This window comes from Lissotriton helveticus, chromosome 8 (assembly GCF_964261635.1).
Source record: "Lissotriton helveticus chromosome 8, aLisHel1.1, whole genome shotgun sequence".
In the NCBI taxonomy this organism is placed as follows: Eukaryota; Metazoa; Chordata; class Amphibia; order Caudata; family Salamandridae; genus Lissotriton; species Lissotriton helveticus.
In genome coordinates, this window is record NC_136069.1 from 1,658,951,653 (window position 1) to 1,658,966,687 (window position 15,035).

A 15,035-nucleotide genomic window follows, 5' to 3' on the forward strand; every position below is an offset into this window, starting at 1 on the left:
CCTAATGACTCGATGTAGGGTCACCCTTGCGCTAGAGCCTGATGCTTCCACTGTGTGTTTTGTCCCGCAGCCTTCCTCAATTTAAAATAAGAGAATGTGAGTCTTCAATGTATCACACATCTCGCCTAGGGCGCCTCGGATTCTGGCATCTTGACACTGCATCCAGGTATTTGATTTACCCTTACCTAGTCCGTTCTTGCACTCAGTAAACTGTATACACCCCTGTATTGACAGCCTCCACCCTTGCTTTTTGCAGAAACATATTCTGGTGACTTTTCCTACTTCTCCCCACGCAGCCTCTGTGTCGGCCGAGAAGGTAAACCATTTTACTTATGGGTATCTAGTCAGAGAGTATTCTCTTTTTCTTTAAAATCCTATGTATACAGTTGCTGACACCCTTCCCAAATTTCTTTTCAGGCACACTTATACCCGGTCCTCGTCCTGAGGAGAACCTAGACTCATTAAGGTTCGAAACGCGTTGACCCCCAGCCTGTGGCAAGAACAAAGGGTGCAGTTAGGGACAAATTCAGACCACTCATGTGGGCCCTTTCTGCCATTTCTTACAAATCGCTACCCACAGGTGTTGTGTGACAGGCAGGCAAATCCATCCTAGATCCGCCTGGCTCACTGGTTTTGTTACCAAAGGACTGGCTTGTTTCACTCGTAAATTGTAACAATTGTACACATTGCAATTATTGTGCTATTTAATTTGTTTTGAAGCATTGTAGTTGGTGTCACCAAAAATTCTGAGTATTTTCCTTAAGTGTATGTTTCCTTTTTTGTAAATATTTTTGTATATATTGTATATATTCTTCTATGTTTTTGCACTAACTGTTTTGATGGAATGTCTCTTTGATGTCATGTGTTTTGATGAAATAATTTAAATTTATTCTTAGAACTCAATACATTTGTTTGGAAATATACAACCTCTTGGCTACACAGTACGGTCTGACTGTGTTGTTGCACAATTTGCTATTAATAATCCTGATCAGCCAATTTGTTCTGTTTTGCGATTATTGAGGTCCAGGCTGATCAGTAGTAGGACCCCACACCTTTATTTGTGTACAGGTGGTAGAAGTTCAGCATATGACTTCACTGCATGGATATTCAGACAAGAAAGGAAGTAGCAGTGGCACGAGTGGTGCTCCCGAGCCTGTTTCCCCACCTTCCACTGCTTACTGTGTTGCTTTGCTCATCTTAAATTAAGCATGCACATCTATGAAAGAGCCAATGCTGGTGAATGAAAAAAGGTTACTTACCTGTAATTTTGGGTCTTCTTAGATTTTCCTGAGACCCACCCACCTACCTGTTCATGAGAATCTAGCTTGATCAGTTGTACACTGGGACGAGCTAGAAAATTTGGCAGGTGGAAACCTCTGTCAGGGGGCTGATTGTCTCATGTTTGGGTCACTTCTAATGATGTGGATGGACTGTCTGTGGTCTAGGGGCCGGATGTACGAATAAGTATGTGCGACCCATTTGCACATGCAAAAATACCTAAGGGCCATGTACAAACTGAAACAAAAATGCACAGGTGCATCACATAAACAATGATTCAAAGTAGGACTCGTTTTAGTGTTCACAAAACAATAGATAGCAAAAGTCCGAGATCTTCAATTTAAGTTCTTTATACCATTTTCTTGTTGTGTGGAAAGAACAATACAGCCGAATCGTTTCGTCCTGCTATAGGACTTCTTCAGCGCGATGTATATGCGATCTCTGTCGGGCGGTACCATCAATAAAAAAGGAACTATATCTCCTACAACATGAATTATATTTCAAGAGACTATCCACGTGTTGGGTACAATAAATTAGAGATGATTATACGCTCTGAGTTGGGGGTCTGTCAATACCCTCTTCTAATGTTGATTGAATTCCGAAAGTTGAACTTGAAGACGATTAGTGGCAGTAGTCAGTCTTTGAGTAATCATTAGTCTAATGGAGTAATCATCTATGAGCTGGATATGAATGCTATATCCTTATTAGGGGACACGTATAGTTAAACAGCAGACAAAGATGCCACAGGTAGCCCAATTGAGTATGAGTGACAGGGTCGCAACGTGATAAGAGCAATCCTACGGGGTCCCCATGAGCGTCGTTTTGACCGGCTTCCTCAAACAGAAGCCTAATTAGTGAATCACAATTTATTTGCAACTTGCTAATTAGGATTTGTGACTCGCTATTAGGAAACAGCATTTCAAGGGCATACCTTTCTTATAGTGAGTCTGAAAACTATGTAGGACTTTTTTACGGCCGCAATTGCACTTGCAAAACAGTCACAATGTACCTCCTACTTAAGGTAGGTGGTAAAACATTTGCAAATGGGAAGGGGTCCCCAGGGAACCCTACCACTGGGGACCCCTTCCCCTTAGGGAATGCTTAGGAAAATATTTTTTAAGGGCAGGCAGTGGTCCACAACATAATGCTGACGGACTTTAAAGCAGGTGTTCCAGATAGATAGCGGGCATGGAATGGCTCCTGTGCAAATGACCTGGGGGGAGCATTCTCACTCTGGTGTGGGCAACTGTGTTATCCTGAAATGTTGATTCGCTCCATCTGGACCTTTGTTTTCCTCCAGTGTACATGGCAGCTGCAAGCCCACTAGATGTGCTTCATGTTGTTGATACGTTGTTCACCAGCAGGACACAAGATTGTCCCTGACATACTGTGTACCCTAGGGGTTGTAGTTGGCAACTCCCCAGTATTTCATATGCTGAAGAATAGAAAATGAATGGATGAATAAATAAGTGCCGGTGCCCACAGTATAGGGTAGAGGTGTGGCGCCGCGGCCAGGGCGACTGACGCTGGAATCTGGGGACCACGGTTCGATCCCCGGCTCCGGCGGCAGGGTAGCCCAGCACCATGTGACTCTGGGCAATAGCTCGCTTAATCTTCCCGACGGCCCCCAGCGCCTAGAGACCCTTACGGGTGATTGTGCGCTTTACAAATGTGGACTTTATAAACACCGCAGGCCAATAACACAGCTGCTGGAGAGGTAGCCAGGTATCTTGGGTTGAAGCATCAGCCGCGCTTTGCCCCCTCACCTCCCAAAACTACACCCAGGTGGTATCCGCTCCCACTTAAAGCTCATGGGTACATAGGGCCGGGCTCGCAGTCAGTCAGCAGAGCAGACATGCCTAAAGTGGCACAGAAGAGCCAGCACCCTGGCCAAATAAGCACACATGGAATAAAGCCAACAACCTACGGCATACTGCGCAACACATCTAAAGGCGCTATGGCCCAGGCGCAGATCAGATCAGGATAGTGCTACAGCAAATGAAAAGATTACAGTCTCCAGAAATAGGTGCCCAGGAGTGGATCAGGATAGTGCTCGAGCAAAAAAAAAAAACTGGTCTCCTGAAGGAAGTGCCGGTGTTGCCAACCGACAACCACCAACACAAAATAAGACCTACAACGTCCCCTCACCCAACCTTGGGGAAACTGCAGTTGAAATTAAAGTTCAGGGTACTGGAGGGGCAGAGGGCGAGGTACTGGTGGGCAGGATGGGGGAGCCAATCTACAGAGCAAGGGGCTGTCCTCATAAATATGCGAAGATCTGGGGCACCTGGTAGGACTATTCGGTGTTGCCGGTGGGTGTGTGACTCTATGATTTATCATATGTAGTTTATGTACCATAGTAGGTCTGTTCTGTCTTATTGTTCTCTGGGATGATATGCGGTGCCCCATTGGATGGCGATGGGTGAGGTCCTCTCACAGGCTGTTTTACCATGCCAAGAAATTCAATAAAGTTTGTCATTAAAAAAAATTTGGGGTACAAGCTCGGTTGCATGTGGGAAGAGAAAGAGATAGAATGGGGAAAGTCACGGTGAGGAGGAGACGTAGAGGGTCGCAGTTCACTTAGGCTGTAGGTTGTACTGTATCTTTGACTTTTGGGGCAATTCAGCAGATTGTTAGCTGCCTAGATTGCTCCCCATTGCTTGTGGGACGCTGGCAAACTAAGATTTGATACATTTTATCAGGGCTGGAACTTGGTTCACTTGGCCAGGGATTGTAGGCACTGTCATTCTGCAATAATGGAGACCTAAGGACTTTCTAAGGTAGCCGTAAAAGGTAATACACCTCCGTGGTCCTCACCGATATTGTGCATTGTAGAACCCTAATGCTTGTGGCCACACCTTGGACTCAGACTTTGCTGGTGCCTTTTGCCTCCTATGCAAATTATTAAAGTGTTAAGATACCTAAAGACCTATCCTTTTTAAAAGCATTGCCTCTGGCAGGATACTGAGTTTATTGTGGTTGATGACAGTGTCATACAATACTTTCCAAAGCTACTCAGCTTGGAATAATCATTGACTGTGCAACTCACCCCTTGGAGAGCTAACTATAAAAATAGAATAACTTTATGTAGAGTACAATTGTACAGACGGTTCTTGGACTTTAACTGTAGGAAGAAATTACACCAAGAAGCAAGAAACTCCTGGAAAATGTACCCAGTATTATTTCTTGCCAAAGCAGATGCACGAAGACATTGAGCACACGGAGTAGCATGCTACTCGCTAAAAAAAGCTTTTCAACACCCCATCAAGGGTAACAAGTGCTATATAAATGCAAACCTTTTCCCCCTCCTCTATCTCTCCGCTATCCTGAATCCAAATAACTGACACCACTTAAATTACTTTTATATTTCACTATATTAATTCAACACTGGGTTCCGGAGTAGCGTGCTACTCGCCGAAAAAGCACTTTGATGTCTCGCCAGGGGTAGTAAGCGTAACTGCAATTACAATACAATACAATACAAATCGCTTTGCATAGAGGGTAATATTGTCGGTCCGATAGCCTCACTATGGATGAACTGCCTGCTTCTAGTCTTCAAGGCCACAGCTAGTACTGCCACTGGTGGTTTTCACACCTGAGCTAAAAGCATTACTGCAGCCAGCAGCGTTACTTCTGGCAATGGCAATACCACCAGTGCCATAACACAACTACTGCCACCATTGCAATGCCTTCCACTCATGGCTGAAAGGTCTGCCACCATCATCGGTGGGCCGTGCGGCTTATACAGGGAAACCTCTTAATGGAACATTAAGCCTCACGAAGGCTTACATTTGGGATTTAACATATACATTCCTAGGGTTTTTAGGGTGGTTGAGTCTGTTATAGTGTTTTAGGCCTAATAAAGTGGTGATTCAATGGGTTGTCATTCAGTGTTCAGCATCCTGAGATACAGATGGAGCGCTCATCCTGACTCTTTCACTTTTCTACTTGACCAGAATGAAGAAAGCTGTATCCCGGACAGACGAAGTCAAAGACGAAGTTGAGAGATACAGGACAGAAGTTGCTGAAGTCACTGAAAAGCAGCAGAAGGCAGCTGAGGTACAAACAATACAAACATTACCCCCTGATAGGAGCGCTTCACCACCTGACAGATAATTTGCAGACTCACATATTGGTGGTGTTTGATTTGCTGGCCAAGTTCGTTGTTGCATGTAACTCCTCAAGTGGTACACACCCATCCTTTTTATTACCCCAGGTCTAGGAATATTAGTTATATGATTAACTGTCTGTGTAGCACACGCTGCAAACACAGTGCACACCATCACCCTGCAAACACAGTGCACACCATCACCCTGCAAACACAATGCACACCATCACCCTGCAAACACAGTGTAAACTACCACCCTGCAAACACAGTGCAAACTACCACCCTGCAAACAAAGTGCAAGCTATCACCCTGCAAACTTAGGGTGCAAACTACTACCCTGCAAACACAGTTCGAACCATATTGGCCTTGGTGGAAACTATGACCTCTTTTTCAATAACAGATGCCTCCTTTTTTTAAATGTATGGTTCTGAAGCTGGGAGCCAGGCACACACGTTTATCAGAACTCTGTAAAATATAAACACAAATGTTCCAAAATCCAATTTACAAAGGTAAAAGAGCTTCAGCCAGGACACAGTCATTCTTTGGTTATACATAAATAAAACACTGAGAAAAGAAAACATGCACAATAACCTAAACGAGTGTATGAAAAGAAAGAAACTCACCATATCCTTTACTCAATAGGGAGCAAATCCATACTCCTACTGGAACACCTGGAACACAAGAACAATACAATGTATCACCTTTGCAAAATCTGGCTATCTCAAGTATTAGCTGCTTTCGCATCTAATCCTCTGCAACTGTCATCATTTTGCAGTTCTCAAGTAAGGTGACAAAGTGTTGGCACTAACCTCCTTGTGTCTGAAACATTCAATCCTAAACTGAGCCCAAGCCAGCAGAGACAGCAAGTGTGAGTGCAGCAGTGAAGGACTAATGTGGTAGGATTTCCCATAGCCCGACAGCAGTCTAGCTGCATAACGAGGCACCGCCGACATCGGCAGAAGGGTGGATTTAGGTTGACCCTCCAAGTTACCTGGATCAAGACAGTAAATTGCACATCTTGAATCAAGGTGTGAAGGTCAGCAAGGGTTTCAGGTTCTTTATTAATGCATCAAACACAACAGGGAGTTGGCAGTCTCAGCCTGTTGTTGCACTCCAAAACATAGCGGAAGAGGTGCCTGAAAGCGGGTGGATTATACCTTCACCAGTAAACTCCTGCTTCCAGGAATGAATACGAAAAGTGAATCATGGATGTCTCTGTCTCATGAGTAAGTAATTCAGCATCCAGCGCTTCTGGCTTTCAGCACCTGCGTTACTGGGACATCCTGGCTTAGTTCCTTAGTTTCATAGCCTTTTGTATCGCTTTGTTCGCCCTAAGTTGGCAGGGTTTGCTCAGACGTGAGTCCCTTGCTCACTTGGCCACTGGATTCAAGATAGCCTGGCTGTTGAGGATTATGAATCCGAAACCGGTCCCAGGATGCTTGTTTCCGGTCTAGGGAGGACATGGCTTGGCAGCTCGGGCTGGACTGTTCCCATGAGGCACAGGGTCAGACTGATTTGCATATGGCCATGTCTGAACTGGGGTGGCCGAGTGAGCTAAAGAATGGTGATGGATTAAACCCAGATCAGTTGACTGGGGGTGAGTGTTTGATTTGCTCAAACGCTCCGTCCATCATCCCCTTTTGTATCACTTAGTTCCTAATGTCCCAGTAGCAGGATGGGAACTCTCCATGCGCCTCTTTGTTTCCTACTCTATTTTGACACCTTTGAGAGAAAGCACTTCAAGTGATGCACATCTTCCATCATGGAGATGGGGACTTTAGGTTACATTTCCATGGTGTAACTAACATAACATATGTATTTGTAAAGCGCAGGTTCACCACTGCGGGTATATTGGCGCTGAATAACAGATGTTTGTTGTTACCCAACTCAATGGCACTCATTTTATCGACCTCAGATTGGAGAAAGGCTGAGTGGCCCCGCCGGTATGGAACCTGTGACCATGAGGTCAAACACAGACCCCTACAGTCGATGCATTAGTCCACTGAGCCACCAGACCCAGCATATGGTTGTAAGGTCCAGAGGAGTAAATGTGGCCTTTAATCAGACTTTACCTTCAGCTATACGTATGCGACTCGCTGAAAGGGTAATGGAGACTCAGCCTGGGAATACACTTGTCCCTCTCTGAGACCGCAAAGAAAGTACCTTTGGAATGACCTCACATCCTCCAGTACTGTATCAATCTTGCGTCTAAGTTTTACTTCGTATGGGCACCATCATGACATGCTTACTCTCAAAATGCCAAGACTTGCTATCGACATGCCAGGGCCATCATTTGAGAAAGAGTGCACACCATCATGCCATGAACGCCCCAAATATGCCAAGACTTAAGCAGTATATCAGTGTTTTAGCTAGAATGAACAACTTGATGCCATGTATGCCCCCTGTATGCCAAGAAGTGTCATCAATATGCCAGGGCAAGCATTTTGCCCTAGGTGGGCATCATCATGTCATGAATGGCCCTTCAATCTCAAGAATTGCTTAAAATATGTAAGTGTTTGGCACCAACACACACACACACATACTCACATAGACATGCAGTACACACACTAACACATATTCACCTGCACTTACACACAGACATCACAGCATTCAAGAGATTCTTTCTGTGCCCAACATCCACTGGCTGCTTGTATGGGTCCCACTCAAGCGCATTCATCTGGATCACTTCCTCAGGCGCTCATGCATCGTGAACTGCTTGCAAGGCTCCTGGTCAGTTTTCGGGTGTCTTTGGAGACCTGGTGTGCTACATACTATGTGATTGACAGGGCAGGGTTTGATGGGGCCCTATACAGTCAATTCCACTTTTAAGTGTAACAATGAACCTTCCATCACTAAAGAGGGCTGATGACCAGTGCCTCATCCGATAGCGTTGCTTGGTTTGCTAACCCTCAAGCACAGCTCTACCAGTCAGCACTTCTCAGAATGCATGCCTGTTTGGATGAGCCTAGAGGCTTCCCCAAGCTGACATATTCAATTTACATTTTTTTCTACTTTTTGTTTTGGCTTGATGGAGACAAAACAAAATTGGAAGGACAATACCGAAACACTCTAAAAGTCAAGCTGCCACTGGAAAGAATAACGGATAATAATAGGAATATGGAAAGAAGGGACCTTGGCCCACTTGAGCAAAAGGTTTTAGTGGTCCCAAACTGAGAATCTGGCCTTTTGAGACCACTAAAAAGCCTTTTGTCATGTCCTACCTGTATTTTGTGAGTTGGTAACTTTTACCGACTTGCAAAATATGGTTGTCGAGTCTGTATTAGGAAGGGGTGTGTCAAGGGCGTCCCTTCCTAATAGTGAGTCATGGGGGATTTATGAATGTTTTGCGAACGAAATGTGGTTGCCAAACATTCACAGTTTACTGCCTACTTCAAGTAGGTGGTAATCCAGTTGCAGACAGGAAGAGGTCCCCAAGGGAAAACTTCCCCTTTGTGAATGGTTGCAAAAATGTTTTTTTTTTCGTTAATCAAGTTTATAAAATGTTTGCAGATCAGAAAACATTGGTAGCAATCAGACCTGTCACACAGATACATAATATTAAGGGGAATACGATTTAGACTCATTCGACACTTAAGGGCGAAATCCTTCCCTGGCCCGTTGCTCCCCACATACCCAACCATTTGGACCCTTCACAATGGCGATAAATTAAACCATTTGCCCCATATTTTGCCAAAGAGTTCTGGGCAACCGCGGGCCTCAAAGAGGGGCTCTTCTTGGGTACCGCACCAATCCACCCCCCGCCTCCAGCCCCTCATGGTGGGCGGCTTAAACTGGGACCAGAGTGCAGTGATATAACGCTTTGCCACCGCCACAGCCGTGCCCAGAAAGCACTTGTCGGCCCGGGATCCTTCAAGGCCATTGAACACTCCCAGGATAAGGCGTATCGGATCATGGCGGACCTCCCACCCCAAGGCTTGTGTAAGTTCACGCTCCACCCCGAAGTACTTGAAGGACTGCCTCCGCAGGGGGATGGTTGTTTGCCAGTCGAAGCACCCCCAGGAAGCGTGCAAGGGAGCTAGGGTAGACTTCCCCGGGTTGAGCCTGAGGCCAGATACCCGTTAAAAAGCCGAAAGGGCCTCTAGACAACATGGGCCAGAGCTCTCCGGGTCCGCCAGGAAAAGGAGGACGTCATCGGCGTACAGGGCAATTTTGTCAATCTGGTGTGGATCCCAGGCCCAGCCTCAAATGAGGGAGTCTTGATGGATGAGGAAAGCCAGGGGTTCCATTGCTTGTGCAAATAGAAGCGGCGAGAGCAGGCAGCCCTGGCGGGTGCCCCTCCAGATAGGGAACGCCTCCGAAACCGCGCCGTTGATGAGGAACCTCATCTTGGGGGTAGAGTAAGGGACACGGATGAGGCGTAGGAAAGGTTGGCCGAAGCCCATCCTTCCCAATACGTCCCCCAGGTAGCCCCAATCCACTGTATCAAATGCCTTCTCAAAGTCTATGAAAAGCAGTGGCAAATACGGGGTGAGGAGGTGGCGATGTGCAAGGGCTAGGTGGAGACGACGTATGCAATGCCGGGTCCCCCGGGCAGGCATGAAATCACATTGATCGGGGTGCACTAATTTTTGTAAGTGGGGGCGTAGCCGTTGGGCCACCATGGTGGCGAAGAGTTTTACTTCCGTATTGATAAGGGAGATGGGGGGTAGTCCGTACATAGGAGAGAAGGTGGCTACGTCTTCGGGAGGACTACAATAGTGGCCACATCAGTCTCTGGAGGGAAGGACCCCACTTCGACTACGTGCTTAAACAGGTCTTGTATGTGCGGGACCAACGTGTCTCGGTAGGTCGCACAGTATTCTTGGGGGTAGTCATCGCGCCCGGGCGTTTTTGCCGGAGCTCAACAGTGAGATAGCCCTGTGTATCTCTTCTGGGGTGAAAGGCCGGTCTAAGGAGTCGGAGTCCGACTGGGAGAGGCATGGCAGCTGAGTCCCGGTCTCGGTCAGCAAAGCTGCGAACGAGGTCTGGGGAGGGTGAGCTGCGTAGAGGGCTGCGTAGTAGCCTGCGAACGTCTGGGCAATGCCTTGGGAGGTAGTGTGATGGGCTCCGGTTCCATCCCAAATCTCAGGAATAATGCGATTGGCTTTAGGGTAGGACACCAGATTGTGGAGAAGTTTGCCATTTTTATCACCCCAGCCATACACACGCGCAACCGATGAGCGGCAAAGCATTTTTGCGGACTCCAGCGAGATCTGACATATTTATTCTCGGATCAGTGTAAGCTGTCGGGCGGTGTCAACGCTATCATTGGTGGCCTGGGCATCCTCTAGCTGCGCCGCCTGTGCCTCCAGCTGCGTGAGTCGGGCGGTTCGTTCCAGGTGTTTCGCATCTACCAGACCCCTAGCCACCCCGCGCATCACGGCCTTGCTGGCCTCCCACAGCATGCCCGGCGAGGGGACCGAGCCCTCATTCATCAAAGTATTGCTGCAGTTCCTGCCCGAGGGACTCCGTGAAATCTGCATCTTGCAGGAACAAGGCGTTCATTCACCATACCGTGCGGGCACCTCCAGGGGGGTGTCTGAGATGAAGGGAGACTGGGGAGTGGTCTGAGATGCCCCTGGGTAAGACTGTGGACCCGGACATCAGTTGACAGTCCACGGCAGATAGTAGGAACAGGTCGATACGAGAGTGGGTGCAGTGAGCGGCCGGAGTGTGGGTATACTGGACTTTACGGGTATTCCACACCCTCCAGGCATCGCAGAGACCCAGGGCCGAGGACCAGTCAGATAGGCGTTTTGCAGAGGCAAGGCGAGCCGCCGACAGGGTACCTGTCGTGTCACGTGAGGGCTGTAGGATGGCGTTGAAGTCACATCCTATCACAGTCACGTCTTGCGGAAAGGAGGAAAGCACCTGTGTGAGGCAGCAGAGGGCAGGGGCCATGTTGGCAGGAGGAGTGTATGTGCATAGGAGATTAATGGGGTGTCCCTCAATCCTACCCGTCAGGGCCACATAGCGGCCTTGTGTGTATGTGTCAGCTTGTGTCAGGGTGAAGGGCAGCCCTTTCCGGAGTAGAATGGCCACGTGAACCCAGAGTGCCAGACCCTGTCGAAACCCTACCGGGCGAGGAAATTACATTGTGAGCCCAGAAGGTGCGTTTCCTGCAGGAACACGATATCTGGTGCGTGCTGGTGGGCGCTTGAAGGACAACAGTGCATTTTATATGGTCTAGTAGGCCGTTTACATTCCACGAAAGAACGTGGAGGGGCCTAGGTAAGGTGGATGCCATCGTGGTGAGTGGTACAGGGAAAAGGAGGTGTGAGCGCAGGCAGTGTCTGGTCCCAGCGTGAACATATTCCTTTAGTCAGAGCTTCTGGGCAAGAGATGTGCACCAAGGTGAGCCATGTGTCGTCACTGGTGGCGTGCATGCATGTTTGACTACCAAAAGGAACAGAGAACAGCGGCCCGTGGGCGGCTAAAAACACAAACGAACTAGAGACAACGGTCTCCCCCCACCCTACACTTCCGAACATGAAGCATCTGTCGCCCTGAAAAGGAAAACAAGGTAGCTACAATGAGACTGGTCGCTAAGCTAAAACCATTAGCGGAACATAAGTGTGGCAGAGATGTATCCCCCCCACCCTCCATGTGATCGGATAAGAGAATCATGAACAGCTGCAAATACACCTTGGACAGATAAACAACAAGGAATGCAAATTGAGTCCAGGGAGTGAAGGAGGGAGTAGTTCTTGAAACCGTTGGTTTTGAGGAGAGCAGATCACCCCCATCGAGAGGAGCTCGAAGACCATCGCCTTTAGGGCGCCTCCGAGGGTTATGAAAATGCGCTCTCGATGTGCGTCATCAGTCAGGTGACCTCGGATTCTCCGGTTTCTCGGATCATTGGACTGCTAGACAGATCAGAGTCGGAAATGGCGTGGCACAAATTGTTCGAGAGACCCGGGCGGTTACTCAAGTCAATCAGTGAGGTGGTCGAGCTGGTAGTGTTGGAACCTCAGACCGAGGCTCGAGATGGAGGGTGCTGGGACGTCGCTCCCGGAGAGTGGGATGTCTCCCCATGACAGCCAGTCTTCCTGTGGGACCTTGTCCGGCGCCTCTGCGGTTTGGGGAGGGTCGGGTGCGGCTGCTGAGGAACCCGCCGGGGAGGGGAGGAAGCCGGCCGGGGCAGGAGGGGCCTCTCCTCCATGAGGCAGGTCCACGCTACCTGAGGATAATCAAAGAAAAAGGTCTTGTTGTGGAAGATGACCTCGAGAAGAGGAGACCGTATCGGAGACCCATGATGCGAAGCTTCTGCTTGACCTCATCGTAGGTCCGGTGCTGGGCCTGCACCTCCGTGGTGTAGTCCGGGAAGAACATGATCTTGCTGTTCTGATAGTGCAGTGGCCCTTGTGCCCTGGCTGCCCCATGGATGGCATCCCTATCTCAAAAGTTGAGGAACCTCAAGATTATGGGTCAGGCAGCGGCCCCAGGGGGAGGCCTGGGTGCCAAGGAGCGGTGAGCCCTTTCACCAGCAAACCAGGGTGACAAGGCATCCTTTGGCATCCAGGAGCTCACCCAGGTTTCCACAAACGTGTTGGTGTGACCTTGCTCCACTCCCTCGGGAAACCCCAGGAGACGCAGGTTATTCTTCCTCGATCTGTTTTCTGCGTCCTCAGCCCTACGGTGGAGCTCCGAGGTCTGGGTCTGGAGTTGGGCCACCTGGGTCTTAAGTTGGCTGATGTCGTCCTCTGCCGTGGAGATACGTGATTCCGCCTCTGTGATGCGCGCTGTGGCATTGAGTAGATTCTGGCGAATGAGAGCCATATCCACCCTCACCTCGCCGATCTTAGTTTCTACTGAGGCATGAGAGGTGCTTATCGCCTGAAGGATGGTGAAGAGATCTCCCCCGGCGGCGCCCGGCTTGCCAGGCGATTCACCTCTCTGATCCCGATCCAACTTGGTAAATTGATCCATTTTTGTTTGGATTGGAGGGACTGGATTCAGGATGGGGCGGTTTCTGCCAATCTCGGGCGGGAGGCAGATCTGCTGGGGAACAAGGGCCGGAGGGGGTCCCCCCGGCACCTAGGCCGTCAATGCTCGGGCCCAAGCGTCCAAGTCCAACCCCTCGGGTCCAGAAGTGAATTGTGTCTCGGAACCACCCACGGGGCCAAGCAGAGCTCCCCAGCGAAGGGGGGCCAGGCCAGCCAGACACCCACCACCGCCACACGTCTCCAGCCTGGTCTCAAGGACCGAAGCGGATGACCTCACCTCCAAGGGAACAGCCCGGAGCAGTGAGGGGTCCCGGGAGGGGCCAACGCCCGCAATAGAACCCATGGCCTGCACGAACTGTTCAGTTCAGACGGGGTCGGAGTGCGATCAGGGACAGAGAGGACGCCGTGCCCCCCCACACGACAACTCCAGCCGGACTCAGGCCTCCTCAGCGAGCGCAGCAGCAGTAAAAGTGGTGGGCCACGTGTTGGTACGGAACGTCCGGTGCAGACCCGGGAGGCCAGATGACCCAGGGGCCGGTGGACCCAGCAGGAAATGGGAGGCCTCTGCGGCGCTCCGGTACAACAGCGGCAGATGGAGGACTCAGTTAAGTGAAGGGGGGGGCTAGTTCAAGGCGATGCTACCCCAGGCTGGTGAATATGATCAAGGGTGCCCCCAGAAGGAAGTGCGCTCCAGGAGGGGGGGTGCAGCGCAGATGTCCCTGCCCCGCCTGCAACCCCACACAGTGGCCAATCTCCCTCCGCCCCCCCAGCACGTCAGCCACCGGGGCCACCACTTCGAGCAGGACGTCCCCAGAACCTCAGGCTCAAGGAGGGCAGCCGCCTTCAGTCAGTTCAAAATGGCCATGAAAGTGGCGTGGGACGGCCAGGGGGAGTCGCTCAGCAGGACCCCACTGCAACACCACTGGAGGCACCCTCAAGGGAGGGGGAAAGGAGGAGGGGGGCCGAAGCACTGCCCTGTCACTCCGGCCGCCACCCGACCAAGTGGCCGATCCCTCCCACTCACAGTAAGTGCGGGGCTCTAGGGACGGCGATGAAGTCCAAACGGTCACACAGCAGCTGCTCCAATCCACCGGTCCGGTCCTCCAGGGTAAGGACACAGCGCCCCCAGAGGATGAGCCGCGTCCCCCGCAGGCCTCAAGGGGTGATGAGTGACTCACTCCCGTTGATGGCGGCAGATCGAGGCCACGAGGATCAGCCCAGGCGAGCCTCGCCCTGCCGACCCGCCAGTCAGTCCGATCTACAGCAGGCCCAGGTGGAGGCGTCAGGTAGGAGCGCCGCTGTCTGGTGGTGACAGCCGAGGCGTGGCGGGAATCACCAGGCTGCAGTGCAGTTCAGCGGGGGCACCTGCGCAGGCCACCCCGGTCGGCAGCGCCACCCCCGCGATCACCCCACGCTGCCCCAGCACCAGAGGAGGAAGGCGTCCTTGTTCAAGGCTCCGGTGGCAGGTTCTAGGCGCGGTGGGCTGCCGGGGCCGCCATTCTGAGGAGGTAGAGCCGGCGGAGGGAAGAAGGCAGTTCACGGCGAGGAAAAGCCCGATCCGCTCGCGAGAGGGATCGGAGTGGAGCAGGCAGTGCAGGGGATCAAGATCTTCATCTGAAGGAGGTAGGTTGCAGCTGAGGACGGGCGGATGACAGAGGGGGTCCAGAGCACTCTAAAAGTGCGCCCGCCATCTCGACGCCTCA

At 50.5% G+C, this 15,035-nt stretch overlaps 1 protein-coding gene across 2 annotated transcripts in view; it reads left to right on the forward strand.

Moving 5' to 3' along the window:
• Window positions 1-15,035, forward strand: part of DNHD1 (dynein heavy chain domain 1) — a 659,975-nt gene that overhangs the window by 418,522 nt on the left and 226,418 nt on the right. For both annotated transcript variants that reach the window (XM_078658741.1, XM_078658742.1), the window contains exon 28: window positions 5,235-5,337. In XM_078658741.1, the coding sequence (XP_078514867.1) occupies window positions 5,235-5,337 (103 nt within the window). The remainder of the gene's footprint in view (window positions 1-5,234; window positions 5,338-15,035) is intronic.